Source organism: Dipteris shenzhenensis, chromosome 33 (genome assembly GCF_047967505.1).
Source record: "Dipteris shenzhenensis isolate YYH24624 ecotype China chromosome 33, Dip_SZ_1.0, whole genome shotgun sequence".
Classification (NCBI taxonomy): domain Eukaryota; kingdom Viridiplantae; phylum Streptophyta; class Polypodiopsida; order Gleicheniales; family Dipteridaceae; genus Dipteris; species Dipteris shenzhenensis.
The window spans coordinates 39142920-39169362 of record NC_141628.1 but is presented as its reverse complement, the minus strand read 5'-3'; the positions used below and the strand labels follow the sequence as shown (position 1 = coordinate 39169362).

The window sequence follows — 26443 nt, the reverse complement described above, 5'->3', positions numbered from 1 at the left end:
CTCTTTAAGTCTATCCTGCTGAAAACTGAAGCTCCATTTAACTGATCCAGCACATCATCAATGCGCGGAATAGGGAATCTATTCTTGATGGTCATTTTGTTCAGTGCGCGATAATCGACGCACATACGGAATGAACCATCTTTCTTCTGTACTAGCAGTACAGAGGAACAAAAAGGAGACGAGCTGGGCTGAATCAACCCTTTGGACAGCAAGTCCTGTACCTGAGCCATAATCTCCTCTCTCTAAGTCGCACTGACTCTATAAGGTGGTCTGTTTGGTGGCTCACTACCAAGCATTAACTCTATCTGATGATCTTCTGGTCTCTCTGGGGGTAACTCCCCTGGTAAAGCATCGAAAAAACAATTTTTAAAGTTTACAAGAAACTGAAACTTATCTTTGTCTGCATCATTAATTTCAGCATGCATATCATTCTCTTTTTCTTTTACAAAAACCATGTACGCAGAGATTGCAGACTTTATTGCTTTACCACATGTAACATCAAATACAATGGGGATAGTGTCCCCTTTATTCCTGGCAACTAAACGCTGATTTTTCCCCCTATGCACAAACTCCAGCACTCTTTCAGGAAGAGTCAACTTCACTGCCTTGCGATGAAACCAAGGCATTCCCAAGACTACATCATGATGTTTCAGTGGAGAAATGAAGAAGTCTTCCTGATCCACATAACTCTGTACATGAAGACGGAGCTTCCCTATCAAGGGAGTGACTGGTACAGGATTCCCACAGAACATCTAATCGGCATCCAAAGCCCTGCCCAACTCCTCCGTCTTTATTCCCAGCCTCAGGGCTAGGTCCTCTGATATGAAATTATCAGTAGCCCCTGGATCAAATAAAATTAGCGCTTGCTGGTCTCTGACTTTGCCCCATGATAGCAGCAATTCTCGTTCTTCTGGGTTTGAAACATGACCCAGTATGTCAGGAATTCCTCCCGCCATTGGCTTTTGCGGTCCTCGTGGCTTCTCTGCCTCTTTTCCCTTCGAAGTTGAAGGCTTTTCTAGGCACTGGGCAGCCACATGCCCCTCTTTGCCGCACTTGAAGCATTTCCCATCTCTACGGAATTCAGCTATCTGTTCAGGGGTGAATGTAGATTTGCCTTTATAAGCCTTTGAAAACTGAGTACCCCTCGGCTTCTGAGGCTGAAACCCTTTCTTTTCAACCTTAGGGTACTCTTTCTTTTCTGATTTTGAAAAATCAGTTTTCTTTCTATCAGCACGTCCTGCATGCAAGGATAGTATTGTAGATGGATCTTGTAACAGCACAAGACTAGCTACTGAAGCTGAATGCATAAGGTCTTGAATGTTCTTTGCCCCCAAAGCATTCACTACTTCCTGGATTCTTGGAGTGAGACCTGCTCTGTACTTTCTCATTTAGGTCCCTTTGGAGATCTTTTTGAAAGGTGCAACCTGCAAATAAGCATCCCAAAACTTTTGATTGTACACATCCACTGTATCTCCTGCATCCAAAACTGTCCCAATCTTGAAGAACATGGTCTCTAAACTGTTTAGGCATAAACTGCTGGTAGAAGGCTTTCTTGAAGTCCTACTTCCTTGGGGCTGACCCATCTCTGGTCTGTGCACTCCACCATGCACTAGCTGTCGCTGTCAAGTGCAAACTGACCATTCTTAACTTGGAGGATTCTAAAAACTTTTATGTGCCGAATGCAGCATCAAACTGCCTGATGAACTGCAATGCTTTGTCTGTATGACCATACTGTCCATTGTAGGTCATAAACTTGACAAATTTACCTCCCTCTTTGAATTCCTTGGTCTCTCTGGAAGACTTTCTCTTCCTAGACTTCTTGTGTTTCCTTCTTTTTCTGGATGGTTTATCTGATAAAGAAGAAGAAGAAGATATAGAAGTCGAACTCGAGGTAGACGGTGATGGACTAGGAGATCGGTGATGATGCCTCGATCTCTTCCTGCTATGAGACCGTCCCCTATGAGATCTCTCTTTCTCAGGCTGTACACGAGAGTGTGCCTCTGGCATTGGCACGTCATATACTGCATTAGGCATAGCTTCTGCTTGAAACAAATGCTGAGCCCTTGGATCCTTTTTGAGATTTTCCATCTCTTGTATACGAGTGCGTACCATCAACTCAAATTCTTGCTGAGTTTGTTGCACACTTCTCTGTCTTAGATGTACATCCCTATCTTGTGAATCCCACTGGATAGGTGATTGATCCATATTCTGAGATCTGCAAATTTTTCACACACCATGTAGGTAACTAATGCACAACTACCTTTGCTTTTCCAACAGAAAAATACCTCAACAAGAGGTGTCTTGCATTCACAACTTGTGCCAGTAATTGGGCTATCAGTTCAAAGCATAAACCCACAAAATTGCTAAAGCATCAACAATTGTATTGCCCCTTTTCTGACTACTGCAAAAAGCACTCAGAAGCATCTGATTCATCTTCTCAGTGCACAAAGGCAAGCATTTTCTTTTTCTGCAAATCTCTGATTTCTCTGCTTTTCTCTGCTTTTCTGCTGCTTTTCTGACAGTAAAAGTCTGCTTTCTCTGTTTTCTCTGCTTTTCTGCTGCTTTTCTGACAGTAAAAGTCTGACAGGCAGGTGAAACCTGCTAGCAGAAACAGTCTCTGCAACTGTCCTTTTTTTTTTTTTGAAAGAACAGTAACCAGATGGAGTAACTGACTAGTTACTCTAACCAGACTGACTAGTTCTGGTCTGGTTAATCTGCAACTAGACTAACTGGACTGGTTACACCAACCAAACTGGTCTGGTTAGGCCAGATTAACTGGACCAATGTTGAACTAACTGGGTACTGGTTCAACTAACCAGAGTTGACTAGCTGTAGTTAACTTAACCAGGGTTTCATTAACCACAGGTCAACCAACCAAGATTTACTGTACCAGGGTTAACTTAACCACTGGCTGCCATGTGTCAGTGCCACATCATCTAGTGCGCTATCTGCCACGTGTCAGTGCCACGTCATCTACTGCACGTGTAGACGCCACGTCAGCAGCTGCCTATCTGCCATGTGTCCTCCTGCGCCACGTCAGCTGGACCTGCTGGCACCCTGGCCACGTCACCAGGAACCACGTAAGCCTAAGGTTTCACACCTTCACTTGACTGCATCGCGCCTCAGAAACCAACGCGCGTCGCGCCTCGCTGGAGCCGTCTGTGTGCAACGCAATGACCTCCCCGATACCCCTTCGCCGTTCGACGGAATTATTATACACTGATACCCCTTCGCCGTTCGACGGAAATCTTTATACACTGGTACCCCTTCGCCGTTCGACGGAAATATTTCCTTTGCTATTTAGTTGCAGGGCCCCGTGCATAGTAGATAGTACCGGGTAGAAGGAGACTCCTTACTGGGTCGTCACAGCCTGTAATCTTCAGATCGTCACCCAAGGAATAGCATAAAGAGAACGAACTAGGAAGCCTCCCATACGCCAATCTTATTGCGCAGGCTCAAATATCGTGCGCCCTCATCGTCACGCATCAACTCCTTGGATCGTCACTGTCTAAGAAGACAGTATAGCTGTGCTCTGATACCAATGAAATACCTCTCGCTCTTTAAAGACAGCAATTCCTCTTTGATTCACTACGAAACCTCCTTCGTAAAAGACAGCAAGCACACTTCCTTTTGCTCTCCCTCTCTCTGTCTCTCAACAAAGACACTAGGGCCCAGGACAACATGTCGGGCTGGACCCCCCCGAAGGTATTTTATTTCTTGAAGAGAATCTGTTACAAAAGTTCAGCATAGAGCTGTCTGATACCTCCTCTAATCCAAAACGTGAATCCTTCATTACAAGAGCTTCAAGCTCATTTCAAATTGGCAACATGCCACTTGTCTAAAATTTAGACCAAGTCCTATTACATGCCACTAAGGGCCATTCTGGAGTCTTCAAAGCACTTGGTCACACAAACCGCCTCCTAGATGCTTATTAGGCTCCCGTAACACTTAGGAAAAATAACTCTTCCTAGTACCTGCAACAATTAATTAAAGCGCACCACCATGGCACCCATTAATTGTTAGCGCTTTGCATGCAAATAACACACTGTGGACTAATTCTAGTCACGGTGGGCGTCCCCACTGAATACATGTGCACACCTAAACAAATATAAAAATATATATTTATTCTCTGGTTGACCGGAGTCAACACTCTTGATTATAATTAAGGAGCTTTGACCAAGGGTCGGGGCGCCTTAATTATAGCCAAGTCTCTCCAACCGAAGTTAGCACAACTCTCCAACCGAAGTTGGCACATCTTGGTTAACCGGGGTTAACCCTCTTGGTAATAAACCAAGTCTCCCCGACCGAAGTCAGGTTTACTTGACTAGAGTCAAGTATCTTTGACCGTAGTCAATCCTTTGACCATTAAAAGAACTCTTTGACCATAATTAACACATATAAAACTCTTTAATTATGATCAAATAAATGGTCAACTATACTTTGACTTAGGATATTTACATTGTGGTGACACTGGTCTACCTCTCCTGCTTCACAACTGCCTGCGGAATGCCATGCTTCGCTCCTGTGGCTGTGTGGGCTGGCCCTTTTAGCCCCATGTGGTGCAGAAGGATGGCGACACTAACCATGCTCAATGCTACTAACTAAACAGTCTGCTTCCCCTTTCTGTCCTACAAAGAGGCTCACGCCATGGGCATAATGCTTGGGACCAACAACATAGATACACAAGAACTATCCACTAACAAATACCTGCAAGCTGGCAGCTTAGTCCATGCTTGGGAACAATCACATATATACACAGCAAGTATAACTGCGAGCTTTATTTGAGTGTTTTTGTATGACCAAAGTTTCACACTTAATACTAGATGCTTTTGTCTGCATTCTGTTCTTCAAACATACATATTCATTACAATGCCGGAAATGATGATCACTCGTATGAAATTATAACACAGATGACCACAGCTCACCCTATGTAACCCACAGCTCACCCTATGTAACCTTAAGATAAATTCAATTGAACTATTCAATAGAAAACATACTTTTACGCTTTCCAGAACGAATGACTCGGAACATCTCCTCTTCCGCCATTGGCCGTACCTACCAGCAAAGGATGCCATTGATGAGAAGTTGGAGAATTGAGGAACCTATCAATAATAATCCCTGAAATTTAAGCCAATAATCTTGATGTCATCTCAGGAGAAATACACTTTGATGTTTGCAAAATTACCTTTGGAAGGGGAACCTCCCATTTACCAGCTTTCTCCTTCCTTTTTTGCTTGATCGTATTGCTCAACACCTAAAAAGTAGCTAACTATAATCATAAAGAAGACCAAAGAAAACATTTGAGCTATCCTGATTATAATGATTAAAACTGACTGCCATGTAAAAAATAACAACAGCCCAGGAAAAGTTTTATAATTGCAAGTCACTTGCTTTTGCTCTAGTTGTAGCTTCACGATCAAGAAGGTAAGCAGGTACTGCTCCCTCCTGGACATTATCGTCAGTTTTCCTTCGGTTGGTCTTCTCACTATGCATAGCAAGACTGCAAAACAGCACTCAAACACCACATTACAAATAATTTATCCTGGACAAGAATCCAACTGCTCGACTAAGGAGAGATGAAAAATAATAATGTGTTGTGTACAAAACAGGATGACTGTGAAGCTCATGCATTTACTCACGTTTTTTTCATCAAGGCCTTTTCTGCATAACGCTTCTTTGCAAACATCTTCCCTTTGATACCAAGTGCCTGGAATGTATTAAGAAACAACACAGATTAAGTCACCGTCTAGAACTAATCACCCATCATCCATCCATCAAATGGCAGAAGCACTTGTGTTAAATTTGATTCTTGACAACAAGGTATGTAGGATTTCAAAGGAACTCCAAGTCTTTGAGTAGAGAAGAACTGCTTGTTGACCCTACCTCCCATCTGAGTCCAAAATGACTCTTTGGCATGAAAGGTAACTCTGCTCTGTGATCTAAAAGTGATTGCTGCTGGACACTTGCTACAGCAAGGCGCTCCTGAATCCAAGCATTTGTAGGCCTCTTATGCTCCTCGCTCTGGAGGGCAGCCAACTGCTGACGGAAACCTATCTCACGCCTGAGGATCTAACCCTTTCTATTTCCAAAGAAATGTGAATGTATTCAGTGCTGACATTTTTGCTTCAAATTCAGCTTTGACAATATAAACTAAAACACAATTGCTGTTAGAAGGCATGTGCAAAGTCTAATTCTGTTCGGAATTGTTTTGCTCCAGTTGTGGACAAATTTCCCTTGCTGACAGGAGCAACTGCCAGATTCTTATAATCTCAGCTAATTTCCAGCAACTTTGGGAATCTACAGTTTTATTCCTTGTTTGTGTTCAATTGAATCCAGTGCATGCCCAAATTTTGGGAAATTGTTGAATTCAGTGATCAAAATGGAGAAAATCGTTGAGCTCTAGTCTTTTCTACATTTCTAAATGCCTCCAAGGAAACCTGGAAGTCAGTTCACAAAGCAAGTATTGATGGAGTCAAGCCCCAGGATGGAATGTGAGGCAATTGAGGACCCCATCGGGTCTGAAGGATTGGGATCTACTGCAGCCGAACAGGTTGAAGAGGAAAGTATAAGTAAGAGCCTGCAATCCATAATCAGTGCTCTATGGAAGCCATCCACCGAAAACAAACGCAATCAATGCAGGAGCAATTAATTCAACGTTGTTTGGGCCCTATACTCCAAGAATTCAAAAAGCTAACTAATAAAATTAAGTTCAACAATCAAAGAATGGACTAAAGGCTGCCAAACCTATCTGGCACTATGAATAAAGGGTTTGATCATATCAAGAGAAGCCAAATTTAAGAAGAAAAGGACCCATAGTGACTAATTTTGAAGCAGGTCCTATCTCGGATGATGATCCTGAACATGTGATTAATCCTTAAGGATTTATGGCTTCAGCTAGGAAGGCTCACTATAACTTTGAAGAGACAATTCATCAAGCAAAATAGCTTTCACATGGAGCACCTCAGAGAGGTAACAGTCCTGAAACTGTATTGTTATGTCAAAGGTTTAATGAACAGAAAGGATTGCCTGTTGATCTCAGATCAGTCCTCACATTCCAGCAATATATTAGACTGTGAGACCCTCAGAATCCAAGGGTACGCAAATTTGTTCGGTGCAGGAAGCAATGGAACGGAAGTGGAGGGCGGGAAGCAAACAACAAGCTGGAGTAAAACGTAGTACTGCTCAAACGGATAAGAGGAAAATACAAAGGGTGGCCTATATGGGCCCCAAGTCAACCATATGGTTGACCAGAGAAGTCAACTCATAGAGTTGACCTGACCTACAAGGCTCATACCAAGGCTAAGTGTTAACAAACCCCCCTCCATGGTATGGCTGAAGTATCCTAGAAATATCTCAGGAATACCTGGAAACTACATCATGGTTGCACATATTCATCCCAGAGGGATATAGCAATCTATGATATGTACGTACAGAGTGATCCCTCACGTAACAAAAGGAGCCAAGTGTAAAGCATGTCAAAATGCCTCAAACTTGGGCCGCGGTAAAGCTTTCATGAAAGAATCTGCCAAGTTGTCCTCGGTGAGAACATAGGACAACTGGATTTCTCCACTAGACAATCGCTCTCGAACATAGTGATAGTGGACTTCAATATGCTTTGTGCGCGCATGAAACACTGGGTTTCTAGCAACCGCCAAAGCACTCTGGCTGTCGGTGTAGATCGTAGTAGAGTCAGGCTGAATGATATCTGCAAGTACCTTGCGAAGCCAAACGCACTCTACTGTACCTGTGAAAGCTGCTCTGTACTCAGCCTCACGACTAGATGTGGCAACTGTAGGCTGCTTCTTACTGAACCAAGAGATGCATGAAGCTCCAAGCATAAAACAGTTGCCGCTATGTGACACCCTAGTGTCGTAACATCTTGCCCAGTCGTCGTCCGTGAATGCATGCAAAACAAGTGGGGCCTCTGAACCATAGAGTAAACCCAAATGTTGCGTAGCCTTCAAGTCTTTCTTCACTGTGGCTTGTGCATGTACCTGCTGAGCTGGGAAATGGCATACTGAAGATCAGGCCGGGTATGACAAAGGTATATGAGGCAACCAACAGCCTACTGATAAAGGGATGCATCAAATGGCAAACCTCCATCCTCGGAGGCGAAACGAAAGCCAAGCTCCAATGGAGTAGAAACTGGCTTGCAATCCTCGAACTGGAAGTGATCAACGAGCTGTCCAATATACTTGGACTAACTCATCATTATAGCCCCCTCAACATATGCAAACTGTATGGCCAAATAATAGTGCAACCGGCCCATATTTTTCATGGCAAAAGACTGCTGTAAATCAGCCTTGAAATCTGCAATTTGTTCCAGATCTGGCCCAGTGATAAGCATGTCATCCACATATAAAATCAGAATAAAAAATTCTGATGCACTCTTTCGGACATAAAGAGTGGCCTCGGTTGGGCTACTCTGAAAGCCACGGGCTGTCAAAAATGCATGTGTCTTTGCATACCAAGCCCGGGTGCCTGCTTCAAGCCATAGAGTGCTTTTCTTAGCCGGCAAACCATATTTTCAGAACCTAATTGTTCAAAACCAGGTGGCTGAGTGACATAGACCTCTTCCTAAAGATCACCATGAAGGAAGGCAGCCTTGATGTCCAGCTGATGAGCCTCCCAATGCCGATGAGATGCCATAACAATAACACACCTGATAGTAGTAATGTGTGAGGTGGGAGCAAAGGTCTCCTCAAAGTCAATGCCGTGCTGCTGTGCATATCCCTTTGCAACCAAGCGGGCTTCGAGGCGGTCAACACTACCATCAGCTTTCCTTTTCACCTTGTAGACCCACCGTGCCAATGGCACGCTTGCCTGCTAGCAAGTCACACAACTCCCAAGTGTTGTTTGCATGAATGGATTCAAGCTCAGCTTTCATGGCACCCATCCATTCCTTGCTGTCAAAGGCATCCTTGTGACATAAAGGTTCCTCATTGCAAGCAGTAGCAACCAAAGCTACAGCCAAATAGTTGCCATGCATCTGTTTATGCGCACCTCCAGTGCGGGTTGGCAAAGGGCCAAGGCTCAGCTTGTTTGCTGTCCCTGAGGGTGTCCAAAAGCCATCTCGGGACTGATTTTTGCTGTTTAATGACAGCACTCTCCTATGCAACTGCCTGCTCCATAGCATGATCATCAACTAAAGGCATATCACGCTGAGCAAGAACTATTGGAGGAAGATGTGCACTGGTAGAAGCGTATGGCACACACTCTGTGGGTGACTGAAAGAGAGGCAACAATGTATCAAAGACATCTGAGGAATCAACAGTAGGCTGTTTTTTGCATTCCAGCCAAGGTAAAGGCACATTTTCAGCGAATACATCCCTACTGACAATGACCTTGCCCGTGCTGGGATGATACAACCTATATCCCTTGCTCTCTGCGCTATAACCAATGAATATGCATTTTACAGCTTTGTCTTCAAGCCTGTGCCTCAGCTGAGATGGCACATGAGCATAAGCCAATGACCCGAACCCCCGCATATGAGAAATTTCAGGTTTGCAACCGTGCCATGCCTCGTAAGGTGTGATAGTCTTCAATGCCTTTTTGGGTGGCCGATTGAGCACATAGTTGGAGCACATGACAGCATCCAACCAAAACTTATTTGGCAAAGACTTTCCTTTGAGCATGCACCTGCCCATTTCCATCTCTGACCGATTTTTCCTCTCTGCCAGCCCGTTCTGCTGCGGAGTATAAGGCAATGTACATTGATGAATAATACCCCGAGCTGCCAAAAAATCAAAGAATTCACGGGACATGTACTCTCCCCCCCTATCAGTGCGTAGAGTAAGGAGCTTGTTCCCTGATTCATTTTCAGCCATGGCAAGCCAATGTCTGAAGCATGGGAACACATCAGATTTGGCCTTCATGCCATATATCCAAGCAAACCTGGTGTGGTCATCCACAAAGGTAGAAAAGTAAAGGTAGCCCCCAAGAGATGTTGTCCGCATCGGCCCGCGCACATCACTATGCACAAGGTGAAGCTTCTTGGATGCACCAACTGTCCCATCCTTTGAAAATGAGAAACGGTGCATTTTGCCCAACAAGCATACCTCACAAACATGTTTAACCAGTGCACGCATGGGTAGGAGAGCAACCACCATGTTTTGTGAATGCATTTTAACCAAGCTTCTATAGTTGAGGTGACCCAACCTCGCATGCCATAAGTGGGACTCTGAAATTACTGATTCAACCACCAAATTTGCCTCCATAGCAGGCTGATTGTCATAAACATCAAGATGATATAGCCCAGAAGAAAGTGACCCACTAAGTACTATGATGTCATCATACCGGTTGTCGTACACAGCACATCGATAACCATCAAAGAGAACCCAAAAGCCATTCAAAAATATGGCTACAATGGAGATGGCGTCCTTCTTGATACCTGGAAGGGACAAAACGTCCATGAGCGTGATCGTATCACCTGAAACTGAAGTGACCTTGACTTGGCCAATCCCTTTCACAGGATATGATGCATTGTTGGCACATGTCACTGTGCCACCATGTGGAGCAGCCCCCAATGTCTGAAAGAGTGATCTGCAAGAAGTGATGTGCTTGGAAGCACCACTGTCAAAGCACCAATCTGACTTAGAATCTAAGACAGACAAGGCTGTAGCATGCTTCTCTAGATGGTACTAGCATGTCACTGTGAAAGCCCACTCATGGTGAGCAATGTTTGCTGCCTCATGACCATCATCTGAAGCAGCAGCAGTAGTAGTGATAGCAAGTCCCTTTTGCTGCTTTTTCTTTTCAGAAGCGATGCGCTTGCGACATTCAGAAATGTCATGTCCTGGCTTTCGGCAATAATGAAACGTTTGTTGTTTTTCTTCTTTGCATCGGACGGTGCAAAATTAGATGAGTGTCCAGCAATTGATGAGCCTCCAGAAGGCTGTAATTTCGCCCGTTCTCTCGTTTATTTTTGTGATTAGCGACAAAAAGCCTGATTTGCAATTTGAGAGGCAGCACGATTTGTGCGACTCGCACGAGAAGGGAAACAAGCTGGTCGAAAGTATAAGTGTTGAGATTGCCCATGGCAACCAACCTCAATGTAGTAGCAAACCCTTGGTAGGACTCGGGAAGTCCATTGAGTGTCGTGGACACTACTTGAGCATCTGAAATAATTTCATCCACATTAATGAGCTCTCTTGAAAATCCTTGATTTTTGTGATGTATGCATCCATGCTGTCCCCCTCTTCCATTTTGACATTCTGCAATTGCCTACATAAGAAAGCAACACATGCCTCATTGCGAACCTTGTAAAGGTGAGCCAAGATGTCGCAACCTTTGATGTTTTGCAAGACTGAATGTGAGAAATGATATGTCTCTTGCCTAAAAAAGCAATGATAGAATGTGCTTGGGCATCTCTACCATCCCATCTGGCATGTTCGAGGTGTGGCTGGAGTAGTAGTAGATCCAAAGGTGGCTGTAACAGCTGCACCAACGGTGGCACTAGATCCAAAAGTGGCTATAACAGCTGCATCAGCTGTAGCAGTAGTAGAAGTGGATGCCACACAGGAAGGTCGAAGATCCGATCTTGAGACAATACCCCAAAAATTTTTGGCAACCAGCAAATGTTTCACCATGTATGATCACATGGGATAATTAGGTCCATCAAGCTTGCCCTCAACTAAGAACATACCCATCCAATCGTTGCTTTCCATAGCAAAAATAAATCCCTGAAGAAAAACATGTGCGCTCAAGAGTAGCCTCAAGGCTTTCACTGCAAAATGAGCTGCCTGTCCAAAAATGACAGCAAATGTCAGGCAATGACCAACCAAAAGTTGATTGCTCAAACAATGAGCTAAATGCACGTGCTATTTCCAAAAATATGACCTGCAAAACAATATCTGTCCGGTCAAAGGACCCCCTTGCCAAAGATAGCTGTCCTACAAAAATATCAGCCCAAAACAAGGGACAAATGTCTGCAAGTGTATCCAATAATCAATTGAGCTATAAATGTCCCAGATGGAGGCTGCGTGCCTCAAATATGACAAGACAACAAGCCCAAATCAAGGGGCAAATGCATAATATACCCAAATTGAGGTGAATAAAGCAAATGTCACTGCAATGGACAGCAAATCTGGCAAAAGCCCCAAAATCTGAGGGGCAAATATGCCAAAAAGAGGGCAAATTGGGAAAAGCCCCAAATTGTGCTGCAAGTTGCAAATGTGATTCAATGTGCTGCAATTCCAAGCCAATGTCAATGTTCATGCATCTACCAAATGCCCAAAATTGGCTATACCAAGCCAATGTCACTGCAAATTTCAACAAAATTGACAAAATCTCCAATTTTTGGAAGGGCAAAGCTGTCAAATTTGGGGCAAATGACCAAAAGCCCCAAATTTTGCTGAAATAAAGCAAATGTGACAAAATAACCTACAAAAATATCCCGTAATCTGTCAGCAATAGATCCAAAATCCCCAGTGTCGGAGTGGAAATGTCGGAGTGGAAATGAAGTCAAAATAGGGCAAATACTGCAAAAGCCCCAAAATGTGACCAAAAGGAGCAAATGTCACTGCAAAATCTGCAAATGTGACACAAAAGCCCCAATCGCTAGAGCAAAATCACCTCAATGTCAATACAATGTGTGCAAACGTGACATAAAAGAGGGTGAAAAGCTTCAAATCCAACTCTACTAGGCAGGTCTAAGTCAAGAGGGAGAGAATCCCAGCCAAATGGTGCTAGAGCAAGTTGGAGCACCTGGAGGAATTCCCGAATAACTGAAAAGAGTCCAAATCTGAGCAAAAAACCTCCAAAAACAGTTCAAAAGTGCTCGAAATCGACTTCTGACAAGTCGTACGGATTCCTGGCAACATCGCTCACCTGTCCGTACAGGTCCGTACAGTCGTACAAACAATTCTTTTCCGGCCAAAATGGTGCAAGACAAGGTCGTTTGTATGCGGGCAACTCAAAAATTTCAAAAAACGTTGAAATCAGACCTCAAAAAGTCATAAAACAGTCATTATACTGTTTATTTGCTCAAAAAAATAGGTTTCTGGCAATGAAATGAGGCACCGGACTGAGCTAGAGCAAAATGGCAGGTAGGAGCAATGGGAGAGCACGAGGGAAGGCAGGTAGGAGCAAGAGAACCTGCTCTAATACCATTGTTGGGTGCAGGAAGCAATGGTGCAGGAAGCATACAACAAGTTGGAGCAAAACGTAGTACTGCTCAAATGGATAAGAGGAAAATACCCCCAAGTCAACCATATGGTTGACCTGACCTACAAGGCTCATACTAGGACTAAGTACTAACAAAATTGGAAGACTATTTCATCCATGCAATTGGCTGAGTCATATGAACCCAAGTACAATTTGAAGGAACGGAACTTGGGTATTGGCACCAAGCCTTCAATCAAAGGTGGTCCTACTGATGAAAACAAGCTTCATGCATCATCTACAACCTCTTCAATCAGTAATATGGGGCATGCAAAAACTTATAATCCTGAGGATGCAAAGGCCTCATTTAAGCCTACCCTCGGGGATGACTTACGTGATAAGAAGGAGAAGGTGGTGAAGCAACTATCTCAGGCCCTTATGGATGGAAGGAAAAAGAACAATATGTGCTACTTATGCGGTGAAAAGTGGGCCCCGAAGCATTGGAGTGTATGCAAGGCTAAGGGCAGGGGCAAAAGTCAGCATGATACTAGAGGTTGATGATGATCTACCCTCTGATCATCCACATGCAAATTCATAATTTCATTATTGTGAGAATGATGGCAAAGATGACGATGGCATCATACAAGGATCCAAAAAAGAGAATACCTTTCCATTTGACCCAAGTGGTTCTATATGGGACACCTCCATGATCCATGGCAACTACGTCCAATTGCCCAAGAGCATGCCAACAATGGAACGCTGAAATTGTTAATAAATATGTGGATGTTGGAAGAGATTCAGAAGGAAAATCTTGTGTTGAGAATGATGAAGTGTTTTGGGACCCTCAATTTGTCTTGTACAGCATCTCTCCAGAGGCTAAACTGTGAGAAGTGCAGCGGATCTGAACAGAAATGGAGAGAGAGAGCAGACCACACATGAAATGAACTGGAAAGAAGAGAGAGAGACCAAGAGAAATGCAAGGGACCTCAGGACAAAACTCCAAACCATGGGGAAAACCTCTGCTGTATATAGGCCAAAACTGCTCCGAACTGAGATACCACCAAGTGACGGAAGGGGGGCCTATATATAGGCAGCCTTCCCCTCCCTAGTCGTTTGCAACAAGGGACCCACCCCCTGCTCTAGGGGCCGACCAGCCAGCAAGGTGGGTCGACCCACCTCCTCCAGCCTACAAGGGCTGCCATACAGCCAGTCTCCCCCTCTGCCACTAGGTGAGTCGCCTCAGCAACCTGCCCTATGAGATGGCTGCCATGCAGCCTATAGGGCTGAACCCCTGCCCCTCTGCCCGACAAAGCTGCTCCAAGAGGGCCGACCCCCTCCAGCACTCTAACAAACTGCCACGCAGCTAAATAGAGGGGGCTGAACCCCCTGCCTATGGGCCAACCAACAGGACAAACGTGGCCGACCAACAGTTCGGCCCACCTCAGCCTATCAAGGCCTCATAAGGGAAAACCTGCAGCTCCAGGGGCAGCCACATAGGCCCTCATCACTGCTCAGCAAAGTGCACCACAGCAAGGGCTGACCCATCGCATTCACCAAGCCTAGATTGGCCCACAATGGGCAGATCTGCCCTACCCTACCCTCACAGGGGGCGGGCATACCCACAACACAGGCCCTCACTACCCTAACCTCTCACGGGGCAGGCACACCCACAAGCAAGGCCCTCTCCCTCTACAATGTGACATCAGGAGATGTTGGCCTCCAACAGAAGCACCCATAACTTCATCAACTCCAAATCTATCCATGTAGCGGGCGATAGACTATCCTCACTCTCCTTGCCCAGTACTAACTGCAATTGCAAGATGATGCACTCAATACACAAAGTGAGCTATGGATGTGAGTGAGAGAATCAGAGGGAGAGAATGTAGTGGACCTCCAAAGAGGAAATAGATACAACTGAATAATGAATGCCCAAAAGGGCTGAATACAACTGTATGGAGGGGCTGAAACCCTCACTGCAAAACTAGAAGACTAGACTACCTAGAGGAGGTGAATCCTCACTAGATCCCTGAAGAGGCTGAGGCTGAGGCTACCCTACTGGTCTACTGCGGGGAGGCCTGACTCTGCTGCTCTGAAGGCTTGAAGGCCTGAGGAGTGGATGAAGAATGAGGGCCAAAGGCTGCCCTTTTATAGGCTGATAGGTCAGCCTAGCCAACTTGTTCAACGCCGACCGTTGACCTGGTCAATCAAAAAATCAACTTTGACCCCCAAAAGTCAACGCGTTGACTTTTGACCAAAAAGTCAACTCTGCGTGTTTTACCTGCGATGACATGGCGTTGACTGCCTGTAGACTGTGTGCTGATTGCTGATTGCGCAGGGCTTCTTGAATGGCTGTACGGACGTCTACGTGGCCGTTGACTTGGTTGCCTTCGTTGGCACTAGCTAGCATGGCCACGGGCGTGTGGATGCTCGTGACAGTCCAAGCAGTCAAATCGAACCCATCTACATTGGATCATGGGCTTAAAGTTGGAAGTGGCTAATGGGAAGCACTCCATAGACAAACAATGTTTTCAAGCCACTCAAGTTAAACTTGCTAGAGATGCACCTTTATTGGAGATCTACATGTTCTAGATATGGGACCTATTAATATTGTATTGGGCTGTGAATGGCTGAGGACCTTAGGAGAGTTCTCTGTGGATTTGGACAAGATGTATATGAAATTTCTGCATTCTCGAAAAAAGATCACACTTATGGGCTTCAAACCTCCTAAGGTGACAGTCATATCCTCAAAATTTGCAAGGGACCTCAAGGGGGATTGTGGACTCTATGCTGTGCACTTAGCTAAAACAGAGGACAGCAATGGACTGATGGTGGAGGACAAGGATATCCAGGAGTTGCTGCAGCAGTTTACGGATGTTTTTTCTGATCTTCCTCATCGCTTATGTCCCAAGAGAGATGTGGACCATGCAATTGATCTTGAGCTGGGGTCAAAACATATAAATAGGGCACCCTATAGGCTTCCAAGGGCTGAAAGGGAGGAAGTAGCAAAGCAAGTCAAGGATTTGGAGTCTGGACGGAGGTTTCATCACATAAAATCAGTCTCCTTTTTGCTTCCCATTTTTCTTGGTTAAGAAGAAGGATGGCTCATATAGGATGTGCATTGATTAGACAAAGGTTTCATCACATAAAATCAGTCTCCTTTTGCCTCCCATGTTCTCTTGGTTAAGAAGAAGGATGGCTCATATGGGATGTGCATTGCTTACAGGGATTTGATAATTTCCTATCCCTAGAACTGATGATTTACTTGAAGAGCTGAGGGGAGCCAATTACTTTACAAAGATAGACCTAAGATCACGCTACCATCAAATAAGAGTGAGCCTTCAGAACAGAATGTGGTCTATATGAGTTCAAGGTGAACCACACATATTTCAAACGTTTGATAAACCTATCAAACGTGTGTGATAGTAATCATTCCTTCCACTGAATTTGCGATTCAGTTTCAGCTTGCTCTTCTCTGTTTCAGTTTTCGTTTTACAAATTCTAGAAGTAAATCCCTTTACTTCTAAGCAACCCACCTTGAATTCTAATCGCTTTGATCATATTTACGTTGAAAATAATGATTTCTAGGGATTTCCAAACCTGCAATTCCAACCCTAACTGTTCCAAATCTGAATTCTATGTATTTCAGAGCTTGACATCTAGAATGGTACCAATGTAGTGTTATTACAGCACCCAGCCCCAATATTTTGCTGAGAACGGGGGCTCCACTCAGAAGGATTTTGGGACTTTCTTCACCCAGATATCCTGGGGGCTGCCGGTGATTACTTTCTAGGTCTTCTACAGTTTTATGTATTGAGTTCTTCCATTTTTCATTCATTGGGGAGATCACTGTGTATGCATTGGACTCCATGATCACATCCTAGGTCTTCTAGGTTACCCCAGGTTCTGTCCAAGAGCACTATTGTAATTGAAGCAGAGCATCAGTGTAATACAAAAATATACCTGGTAATCAGCCCAGGTAGGGGGTGTATCTCATTCACACCCCATCAGGTGCCCGATTCTTCTGCTTTTCCTCTTTCTCTACTCTAGACCATGTGTGAAATATGTGAACGTTTGTTAATTTCTAATTTGAAATTCTAAGTTTATTGAGTAATTTAAGTAACAATTGTGCTTCCACGTAGACTTTCTGGAGCCCTTCTATCTACATCTATACCTCCGTTTTGCAGAGTCTCAGTTGCCTGTATTTGCCAGCACTCTGCTAGATGTCTGTAGCTTCACCCTGAAGCAGTTCAGCCAGTCTTGTGGTGACCTAAACTGAGTATATTTTGGAAGTTCCTTTCATTTAGAGTTAGTGGGATCAGATTTGTTGTTGTGTATTAAAGAGAATTGTCTGCGTTTTCTGCTGTGCACAGTTGCATACTTCAGGACCTGAAATTCTGACCTAGACCTCGTTCTGCCCTAATGGCCACAAGGCAGCCAAGGCTAGCAGTAAGACCATATATCTAGATGAATCCAAAAAGATGTCCAAACTCATCTATAAAAGCAGAATGAACAGTGCAGTTTCACCCTTCCTCATTGCCAAAACCATCAACTCCATTACACATTGCGGGTATCTGCTGAAAGGGATCATGCTGGTCTGCAGGACTGTTCAGGAACAAGAAAAAATGGATACCCTTGGTAGAACCCTCTATAAACCCTTTGGACACAGTGTCTTAACATAACATCCTAACCATCAACGACAGGATGGAACATGCACAAATTTGTATCCATACGCCCAAGCAGACAGCAGACATGAGCATCCACTTCTACAAAAAGCTTTGTACCAAGCTTCTATCAAAGAGGAGACAATAAACAAATAATTCCAAACAAACACGCACGTGCACATCATTTATTAAGAGACAGTACAAAGGAGTCAAAGTATGGCCGTCGTTGGTCGACAATTCAACAAAGGATGATTGACTTTTACAAAAGCCCTCGAAATAATATTAATAAGAGTTAATTGAAGTGTTTGAGACGAGCGTTTAGTACCGTCCTAGGATTAATAACCATAGGACCCTGCGAATTTGAATACAAGAGCGTTCAAATACCGGAACAAGAATGGCCGGGTTTCATCTATAGAAAAAACTGTGCACACAACATGTAAATAGAGATCCTGGGCAACACGAGCGATGCTGCATTGAGTCTCTGGAAAGCGTTTCAGGTCTCCAACCGATTTGTGAAACAAGCAATAAATTTCACTTTGTTCTCTAGGGGTGATATCGTTTAAGAAGGGTGATATTGGCAGCGTACCTTCTGAGCGAAGGCCGAGCGCTTGTGCACCTCCCTGGCATCCTTCTTGCGTTTTCTTTCAAAGTAATCCGGGCGGTATCCATACCGCTTGCGGTGCAACTCGATATGCTCTCCCTGAGGCTGTAAGATTTCCAAAGACAAGATCAATCCATCTTGAACAGAAGATTACAGCTCTCTTTCAAGAAAAAAGGGCAAATGATGAGGCCTTCGTACCATGGTGATTCTTCAGAGGAAGGTTGTCCAAATGGCAATCTCTTCAGCTCAGGAGCTCATGAGAAAAGAGGACGATTTTAAAACAAGTTTCCTACTTAAACCTGATTAGTAAAGGGTTTAAGGTCTTTGAAAAAAAAAAAAAAAGTAAAGGGTTTACGGAGTCAAGATTTGACTTCCTACTTGAGGAGCACTCTCAAGTATAGGGCATTTTGCCCCGGCTGCCCTCGTTTGAATCCAGACAAATGACCTGGCCGTGCTGGGCCCTTACGGGTGTGTGACGTGTGTGTGTGTGTGTATTCCCACAAAAAAAAAGTGTGTGTGTGTGTGTGCGTGTGTGTGTGTGTGTGTGAGAGAGAGAGAGAGAGAATAAGAGATGGGGATTCAAGAGGGTTTAGTTACGTTAAAATAGGTACTTTAAGCACCTTTTGTGAAGGAAAGAAGTTAAAATGTAGAAAATCGGGGTTTAGCTTAAAGGTGAACCATGGGAATGCTATTTTAATCAAGATTTTTGTTATGTATTCTTGAAGCTCGAGACCAACTGGAAACAATACAAGGAAGCTATACAATATGGGTAGTAGGTACTCATTTCAAAGTGCTTGAAAAGAGGAAGCCATTGTAATTGTTAGCTCGGAGAACTGACATCACATGTACAGATATACCACTTTATGCACAAAAGAAAAAAAAACTGAAATTTCTTATTATGACAACTTTATGCATAACATAAGTAATAACTTAAAAACAATTGAGATAGTTATGTTAAGTTTATCCCTTTCAAGACCTTCAATTCCACTCCACTAGGGGTCTTGCTTGGTCTCATGTCGTTAGTGTGCTATCTGACTGCCTTGGGCTTAAGGTGTTCATAATGCTGTTCTTAGACCTTATTCTCATGGTTGAGTCAAAAGTTTTTCACATTATATTGACACGACTATTTAAACATTGGTAATAGAATAATCATCTCTATAACCATTGGTATGTTTGCATATCCATGATTTTTTCATTGTTTATTGGCATTTAACATATTCTCTAGCACTGGCAACATCAAAGGATATGTCCAAAATCCCCTGACTTTTGGTATTGGCAATTGGACTTTAAAATCTATTATACTTTTTGTTAAATGCCATGTGCACATGTCATAGTTGCACTAGGCTCATTAGTATACTTTTTGTTGAATGACATATGCACATGGCATAGTTGCACTAACTCATTACTATATGCTCCTGCATTTGAACAAATTTGAATTCCTTCTAAGGACTAGAGCAAATTGACCCTTATTATCATAGTTTTAATGAAAATGAATAGAAATCTATTCACAAGGGACCACAACTATAGCAAAGGAGTTGAATGTGTTGGTTCGATCCATAGGGAATAGAAAGGAGTCAAGGCTCAAGGACATTAGAACAAAGGCTTTATGAGTTGATGGGCACAACAACTCATTACACAGTGCTACCAACGGAGTACCAACCTTGGACCACATGATCATGAAGGAGACTCCAATGGCAAGGCATCCATGCATCCACTTTGCATGGCGCTACTTTTGGCATGAAGGGGAGCAATCTTTTGATATTAAAGAGCCTTCTATCCCATTAATCCTTAGATGTCATAGATAGGAAGGGCCAAAGTATGTCTTCATTATGGTAGATGCCCTTTATATCATACTATTGCATGCTAATCAACCGTCTTTGCATTTTACCTTGTAGAGACTGAGCAAGCACAAGTATCCTAAAGGCCAATGCAAATCATGTTGGCAATATGATTGAGTAGGCAAAAGCTAGATTACATAGCGCTCAATAGGAATGAAGAGGTGATATACAATAAAGAGCCTTCCCATAGTACTTAGAGAGCCCCAAGAAGAGTGGATTTTGATGAGGTTGTTATAAAAGTAACACCTCAAGGGGCTCATAAAGGAAGGGATGTATGTGTTTGCTAGAAGCAAGCATGCCCAATAGCATGGTTGAAATCTTTAAGATATCAAGACTATGGATGCAATTTGTGCAACCATGGAAAAATGGCTCTTTACGTTGAATACAAATTGGTTGTGCAAAAAATTATTTATTCAGTTGGGATGAGGAGGGATGTACTTTACAATGTGCTAATCACAACAATTGTAGTCTCACGATGATTGAATTTTAAATCCTTTAAAAAACTAAATAGATATGTTGATTATTATCACATGACTTAGTGGCTCTTAATGTGCGGGCTAAATGAGCCTCAAATTCAATGTGAGATGGACTATTACAAAGCATGTCCAAATTGTCACATTTGATGTTTCCACCAAAGTAGACATGTATTCATATTCAAGATAGTTGTGAGCTTTATGACTTTGCTATCTCCTACAAAGAAAAACCTATATTCATAGCAAAGGTGTTCATGAACTTCAAGCTCATGAATATGATTCAATGCTTGCTTTGACTAAAACATAGACATGCTTTTCGAGTCTATCCATCAATGCACCATCTCTTTTCATGTGCATTGAATTTTCTTGGCAAATTTATGCCAATGATATAGTATCAACACTAGATTTAGTTGAAAAAATAGAATATATACAAACCCTTTTAGGGTTAGGGTTAGGATTAGGGGTTCTAACCCTTTCCTTTATAGCACTCTATAAGGTTAGTGCTATGCACATATGATCACGTGATGGTGCTATGCACACATGATCACATGATGTTGAGTGTGAACTCTCAACACCTTCCCTCAAGATCAACATCATGAAGTAGGCCTTCCCTCAAGATGATGATTCTGGGGAATCGAAGAAGGACTGAGCGTTACATTCCATCACACCCCTTTAATGGGAATGTCCTTCCTCTGCGTCAAACCAAGAGCTAGTCGGTGTTTCTCGAATAGCTCTTTATCGAGTGGTTTGGTAAAGATGTTTGCAACATTCTCTTTGCCATCACAATGCTGCAGAGTGATGTCACCAAGTAACACTCTGTCTCTGATGAAGTGCTCTCTGACATCAATGTGCTTTGTCTTGGAGTGATATACTGGATTTTTTGCCAATGCTTGAGCCGATTGATTATCACAGTATATTGTTGTTGGCTTTGACTCATCAAAGTAATCTGTTTCTGACAATAGTCTTTTGAGCCATATAGCCTCACATGCACCTGTAGTGAGTGCTCTATATTCTGCTTCAGTTGAAGACAAAGAAACAGTTGGCTGTTTGTTTGACAACCATGATATAGCACCTTGACCAAGGAAAAATGCATATCCCTGTGTCGATCTCCTGGTCTCATGATCTCCGGCATAGACACTATCACAGTATCCATGCAACCGCAGATGACTTCCTCTGTATTCTATCCCAAACTGTCTTGTTCCTCTGATGTATCTCAAGACTCTTTTGGCTGCATTCCAATGAGACTGTTTTGGATTTGCCATAAACTGTGCTAGTGAGCTTACTGCATAACAAATATCTGGTCGTGTGATTGTCAGATATATAAGAGATCCGATGAGTTGCCTGTAGTATCTGTCATTGACTGTAGGCTTTTCTAAATCTTTAGTAAGTTTCAAACTCTGTTCCATGGGAGTGGCTGCAATCTTGCAATCTGCCATATGAAACTTCTTCAGGAGACTATCAACATACTTGAGCTGACTCATGAATGTGCTATCTGAATCTCTCCAGAACTCAATTCCAAGACAATAGTGCATAAATCCAAGATCTTTCATGTCGAACTCTGCAGATAAGTCTTGTTTCAATTTTCTGATGAAGCTATCCTTGCTTCCTGTCACAATCAGATCATCTACGTACAAAAGTGCAATAGTAATGTCTTCCCCTTGAACTTTGTAGTAGAGAGTATGATCTGCATTGGACTTCATGTATCCCAAACCAGCAAAATACTTGTCAATTCTGCTATACCAACTTCTGGGTGCTTGCTTTAAGCCATAGAGACTTTTCTTGAGATGGCAAACCTTTTTCTCCTTTCCTGGTTCAACATAACCTGATGGTTGTTGCATGTAGACTTCCTCGTCTAGATAACCATTGAGAAATGCATTCTTGACATCAAGCTGATACACATTCCATTTGGTGAGTGTCGCTAGTGATATCAAGAACCGTATGGAATCCATCTTTGCTATTGAAGCATAAGTCTCATCAGTCAGTGTCCCAGAGGATGCAAAATCTGTTACAATTTCCCATAGTCTTGACCATATTGTTGTGCAAATCCTTTTGCAACTAATCTGGCTTTGTATCTCTGAATACTGCCATCTAGATTGTACTTCACTTTGTATACCCATTTGTTTGCTATGGCCTTCTTTCCTGGTGGAAGGTCACATAATTCCCAAGTGTTATTTTTATACAAAGCATCCATTTCTTCATTCATAGCAGTTTGCGATTCTGGCTTGTCTACTGCATCTTTGAAGTACACTGGCTCTTCTATAGCCATGATGGTAGTCATAAGAGCATAGTTGGTGTTTTCCACCTGAATTGCTTTGCCTTTCTGAGCATATGTCAATCTGGCTGGTGGTCTGCTTTCCCTAGTAGACCGTCTAAGCTGCTGTGGCGCTGCTTGGGGTGTTGCTGGCAATTCTTGCTCTTCTTCATCAACCTGTTCTGTAGATGACTGTGAAGTCGATGCTTCTATCTCCTGTGTAGGTGAGGTTTTCCATTCTGATTCCTCATCAAAGATTACATCTCTGGAGATAATGACTTTGCGGTTGATGGGATCATACAATTTGTATGCTTTGCTTTCTTCACTGTAGCCAACCATGATGCATTTGCGTGACTTCGCATCCAATTTCCTGCAATGATCATCATGTATGTGGGCATATGCTATGCAACCAAATATGCGGAGATGCCCAATGCGTGGCTTGTGTCCAGTGAATGCTTCATAAGGAGTCATACCCTGTATCGGTTCGGTAGGAAGCCGATTAAGCAAGTAGTTTGCTGTAGCTATTGCTTCTACCCAATACTGATTCGGAAGATGCTTTTCACTAAGCATTGCTCTAGCACTGTCTGCTAAAGTCCCATTCTTCCTTTCAGCTCTTGCATTTTGCTGAGGAGTATCTGCACATGTGAATTGTCTTCGAATGCCGTGATTTCTGCAAAAGTTCATGAATGCTGAAGACATGTATTCACCTCCTCTGTCTGATCTCATGACCTTGATCTTTCTGCCTGTTTGGTTTTCTACCATGGCTTTGAATTCTTGAAATTTGGAAAACACTTCAGATTTCTCTTTCAGAAAGTAGACCCAACAATATCTGCTATAGTCCTCAATGAAGGTCAAGTAATAAAGTGAACCATTGATGCTGCGGGTCTGGGCATAACCCCATACATCTGTATGAATCAAATCAAGAATACCTCATGCACGAGAGGTACTTCTGACAAAGTGGGTTCGCTTTTGTTTGCCGAAGCAGCATGCTTCGCAAACTTTTCCAAGAAACTATAGCTTCGGAATCCCAATTGCCATATTCTGATTCCTGAAGTACTTGAAGTTGACATGACCATATCTCTTGTGCCATTTTGCAGATAGTGGCATCTATTGCATTTGAGCTGACATGGCATGCTTATCTGGTACTGTAGCTAGCATTCTGTATAAGCGTCCTTCCTTGACACCTTTTGCTACTAGCTGACATCTTTTTTTATTTGTCTTTAATAGTGCATTCATCATCGTCGAAGATGACTTTGTAGTTGTGTTCCGTCATTTGACAAACTGACAAAAGGTTCTTGCTAAGCTTCGGAACATAGAGCACATCTTTGACTAATCCTTTTGTACCAGTGAAATTGTTCATAGGGATAACACCTGTTCCTTGAACTGGATTCGGTGTATTGTCTGCTGTGTAGATGACATTCTTCTGACCTTCTAATGGCTTCATTTCTACGAACCATTCTTGATGATTTGTCATATGAGATGATGCACCGCTGTCGATGTACCAAGGATCCTGTTCCACTTGGTCGACTTGATAACTGTAATCCTCTTTGGGATTGAAATCAGTGTCTAGGTGCATTGTATCAGTCTGATGCAATTCCTCGCTTGCAAGAAACATATTTCCTTATTCATTTGCAAAATGACTCTGACTAGAATGTCCACCACGATGATTTCCTCTTCCTCGGAAATTTCCTCGATTACTGCTTGATTGACCGCCTTGGTCGTACTGCTTCTTGCGGCAATCTCTTTCATAGTGTCCAAACTTGTGACAGTAGTTGCACTTTGACACATTGGTGGATGCATTCCCTCGTCCTTGAAATCTTCCTCGATTGGAATGATTTCGTCTTTGTTGATTTGCTGAGGATGATGCTGATGCTGATGCTGATTCTGACTTTGATTTTGTTGATGATGACCACTTTTCTGATATGATCTACCTCTGTTTCTACCTTTGCCTCTGCTTCTGTCTGAAGCTGTGAATGTCTGATCATTAGAATGACCTTTACATGCTTGAATGGCCTGAGTCCTGAGTTCTTCACCAAGTAGAACTGCTGACTGAAGTTCTTCCAGTGTTGGAATTTGCCGTTGGATGGCAATACTCTGGACTAGATTCTCATATCCTTCTCTTAGTCCATTCAGGATTACTTGAACCATTTCTGCGGGATTCATAGTCTCTCCTGCTGCTGCAAGTTGATTGTTGTAGTCTTTAATGCAGAGTACATAAGCATGATCGGTTTCACTGCTGTTGCGAAAACTCTGGTTGATTTGGTTTCTCAGGGTGAGAATCTTGGATGTGTTCTTGGACTCGTAGAGAGCGGCGAACATATCCCATGCTTCTTTTGATGTCTTGACTGTGTTGAGTTGTCCTAGCATGACATCTTGCACATTCTGCTTGATCAGGTGATAGGTATACTTGTCTTTCTTATCCCATTCTGCTTAAGCTCGAGCAATGGCAGGATCTACTACTGGTGCAGAAACTGTTTTGTAGATGTAGATCCCGATGTAGAACCCGTTGCTGGTGCTGTGACAACAGATGGAGTAGAGCTACTGGTGGCTGGATCAGCCAATGGTCTAGGTGTAGACCCATCGACATACTCCCATTTGTCCTGAAGCACAAGAATGGTCTCCATTCGGTATTTCCATGTACCGTAATTGGAGTTTTCTAACTTAGCAGATGCCTCTAGATTGAGGTTGCTGGTCGACATGGTGCAAAAAATGTACTCAAAAAATGTCCTGAAAATCTCTGTATGAATCAACTGCAAATACACTGAAGATGCCAAGTGAAATCTCTGTACCGTCGGTGAAGATAGAACTGCAGTATATAAAATCTGATATGTATTACAAGGCTTGTGGCAATGATGCCGAGAATAGCCAAGAGGCTTTACAAGGCTGAAATGATGTGCACAATGCCGTGAGATAGCCAAATAGGCTTTACAATGGTGGCATGTGTGTGTGAAATCAAGTGCTATCTGCCCACTGAATCAATCTGCAATGCCTCTGAACTCTGAAGTCTGCTCATTGAATTGATGAACGTAAGGTTTCAGGTAATGTAATGATATGAAATCGGATGTGAGCATATGGACTGACTCCGAGTAGGTACTAGTCGGGAATTTCGGGCATGGCTTAGATTGGCAACTTGGGGAATTCAAAGCGTCCCCTCTATGGCGATCAAGTCTACTCTGATCTAGATCTAAACCAACCGTCGATCGATGAAAGAACAGCAAATAATTCCTTTTCTTTTGTTCTTTTTAAGTGCTAGGTCAGATGCATCGATGTAGAGGAAAATGTGCGTGAAGGAAGTGGTTTTGTCGGCGAGGCTCAAATGTGAGTGTAACTTGTGCCGAAATGTGCACGTGATGTGATGAGCACGTAGAGCACGAAAAAACGAGCGACTTTTCTTTTTGGAGCGCCCTCAAATTCTTCCTAGATCAAGAGATATGACTTGATCTAGGTGGAGGGGCGAAAGGAGTGCAAGTGGTGCTCAATGATGATGTGTCACTGTGAGTCACATGCAGTGATGATGT

General features: G+C 43.1%; 1 protein-coding gene across 2 annotated transcripts in view; it reads right to left on the bottom strand.

The window, feature by feature from the left end:
* Positions 1-18648, bottom strand: part of LOC147880093 (Ribosomal protein S8e family protein) — a 28653-nt gene extending 10005 nt beyond the window's left edge. For both annotated transcript variants that reach the window (XR_015540656.1, XM_087371685.1), the window contains exons 1-6: positions 18562-18648; positions 18349-18468; positions 5640-5707; positions 5392-5500; positions 5186-5254; positions 4998-5055 (exon numbers count right to left, since the gene is read on the bottom strand). Coding sequence is in view for 1 of the 2 variants with exons in the window: in XM_087371685.1 (XP_087227811.1) it covers positions 4998-5055; positions 5186-5254; positions 5392-5500; positions 5640-5707; positions 18349-18468; positions 18562-18564 (427 nt within the window). In the remaining variant the exon portion in view is untranslated. The remainder of the gene's footprint in view (positions 1-4997; positions 5056-5185; positions 5255-5391; positions 5501-5639; positions 5708-18348; positions 18469-18561) is intronic.
* Positions 18649-26443: the final 7795 nt, after the last annotated feature.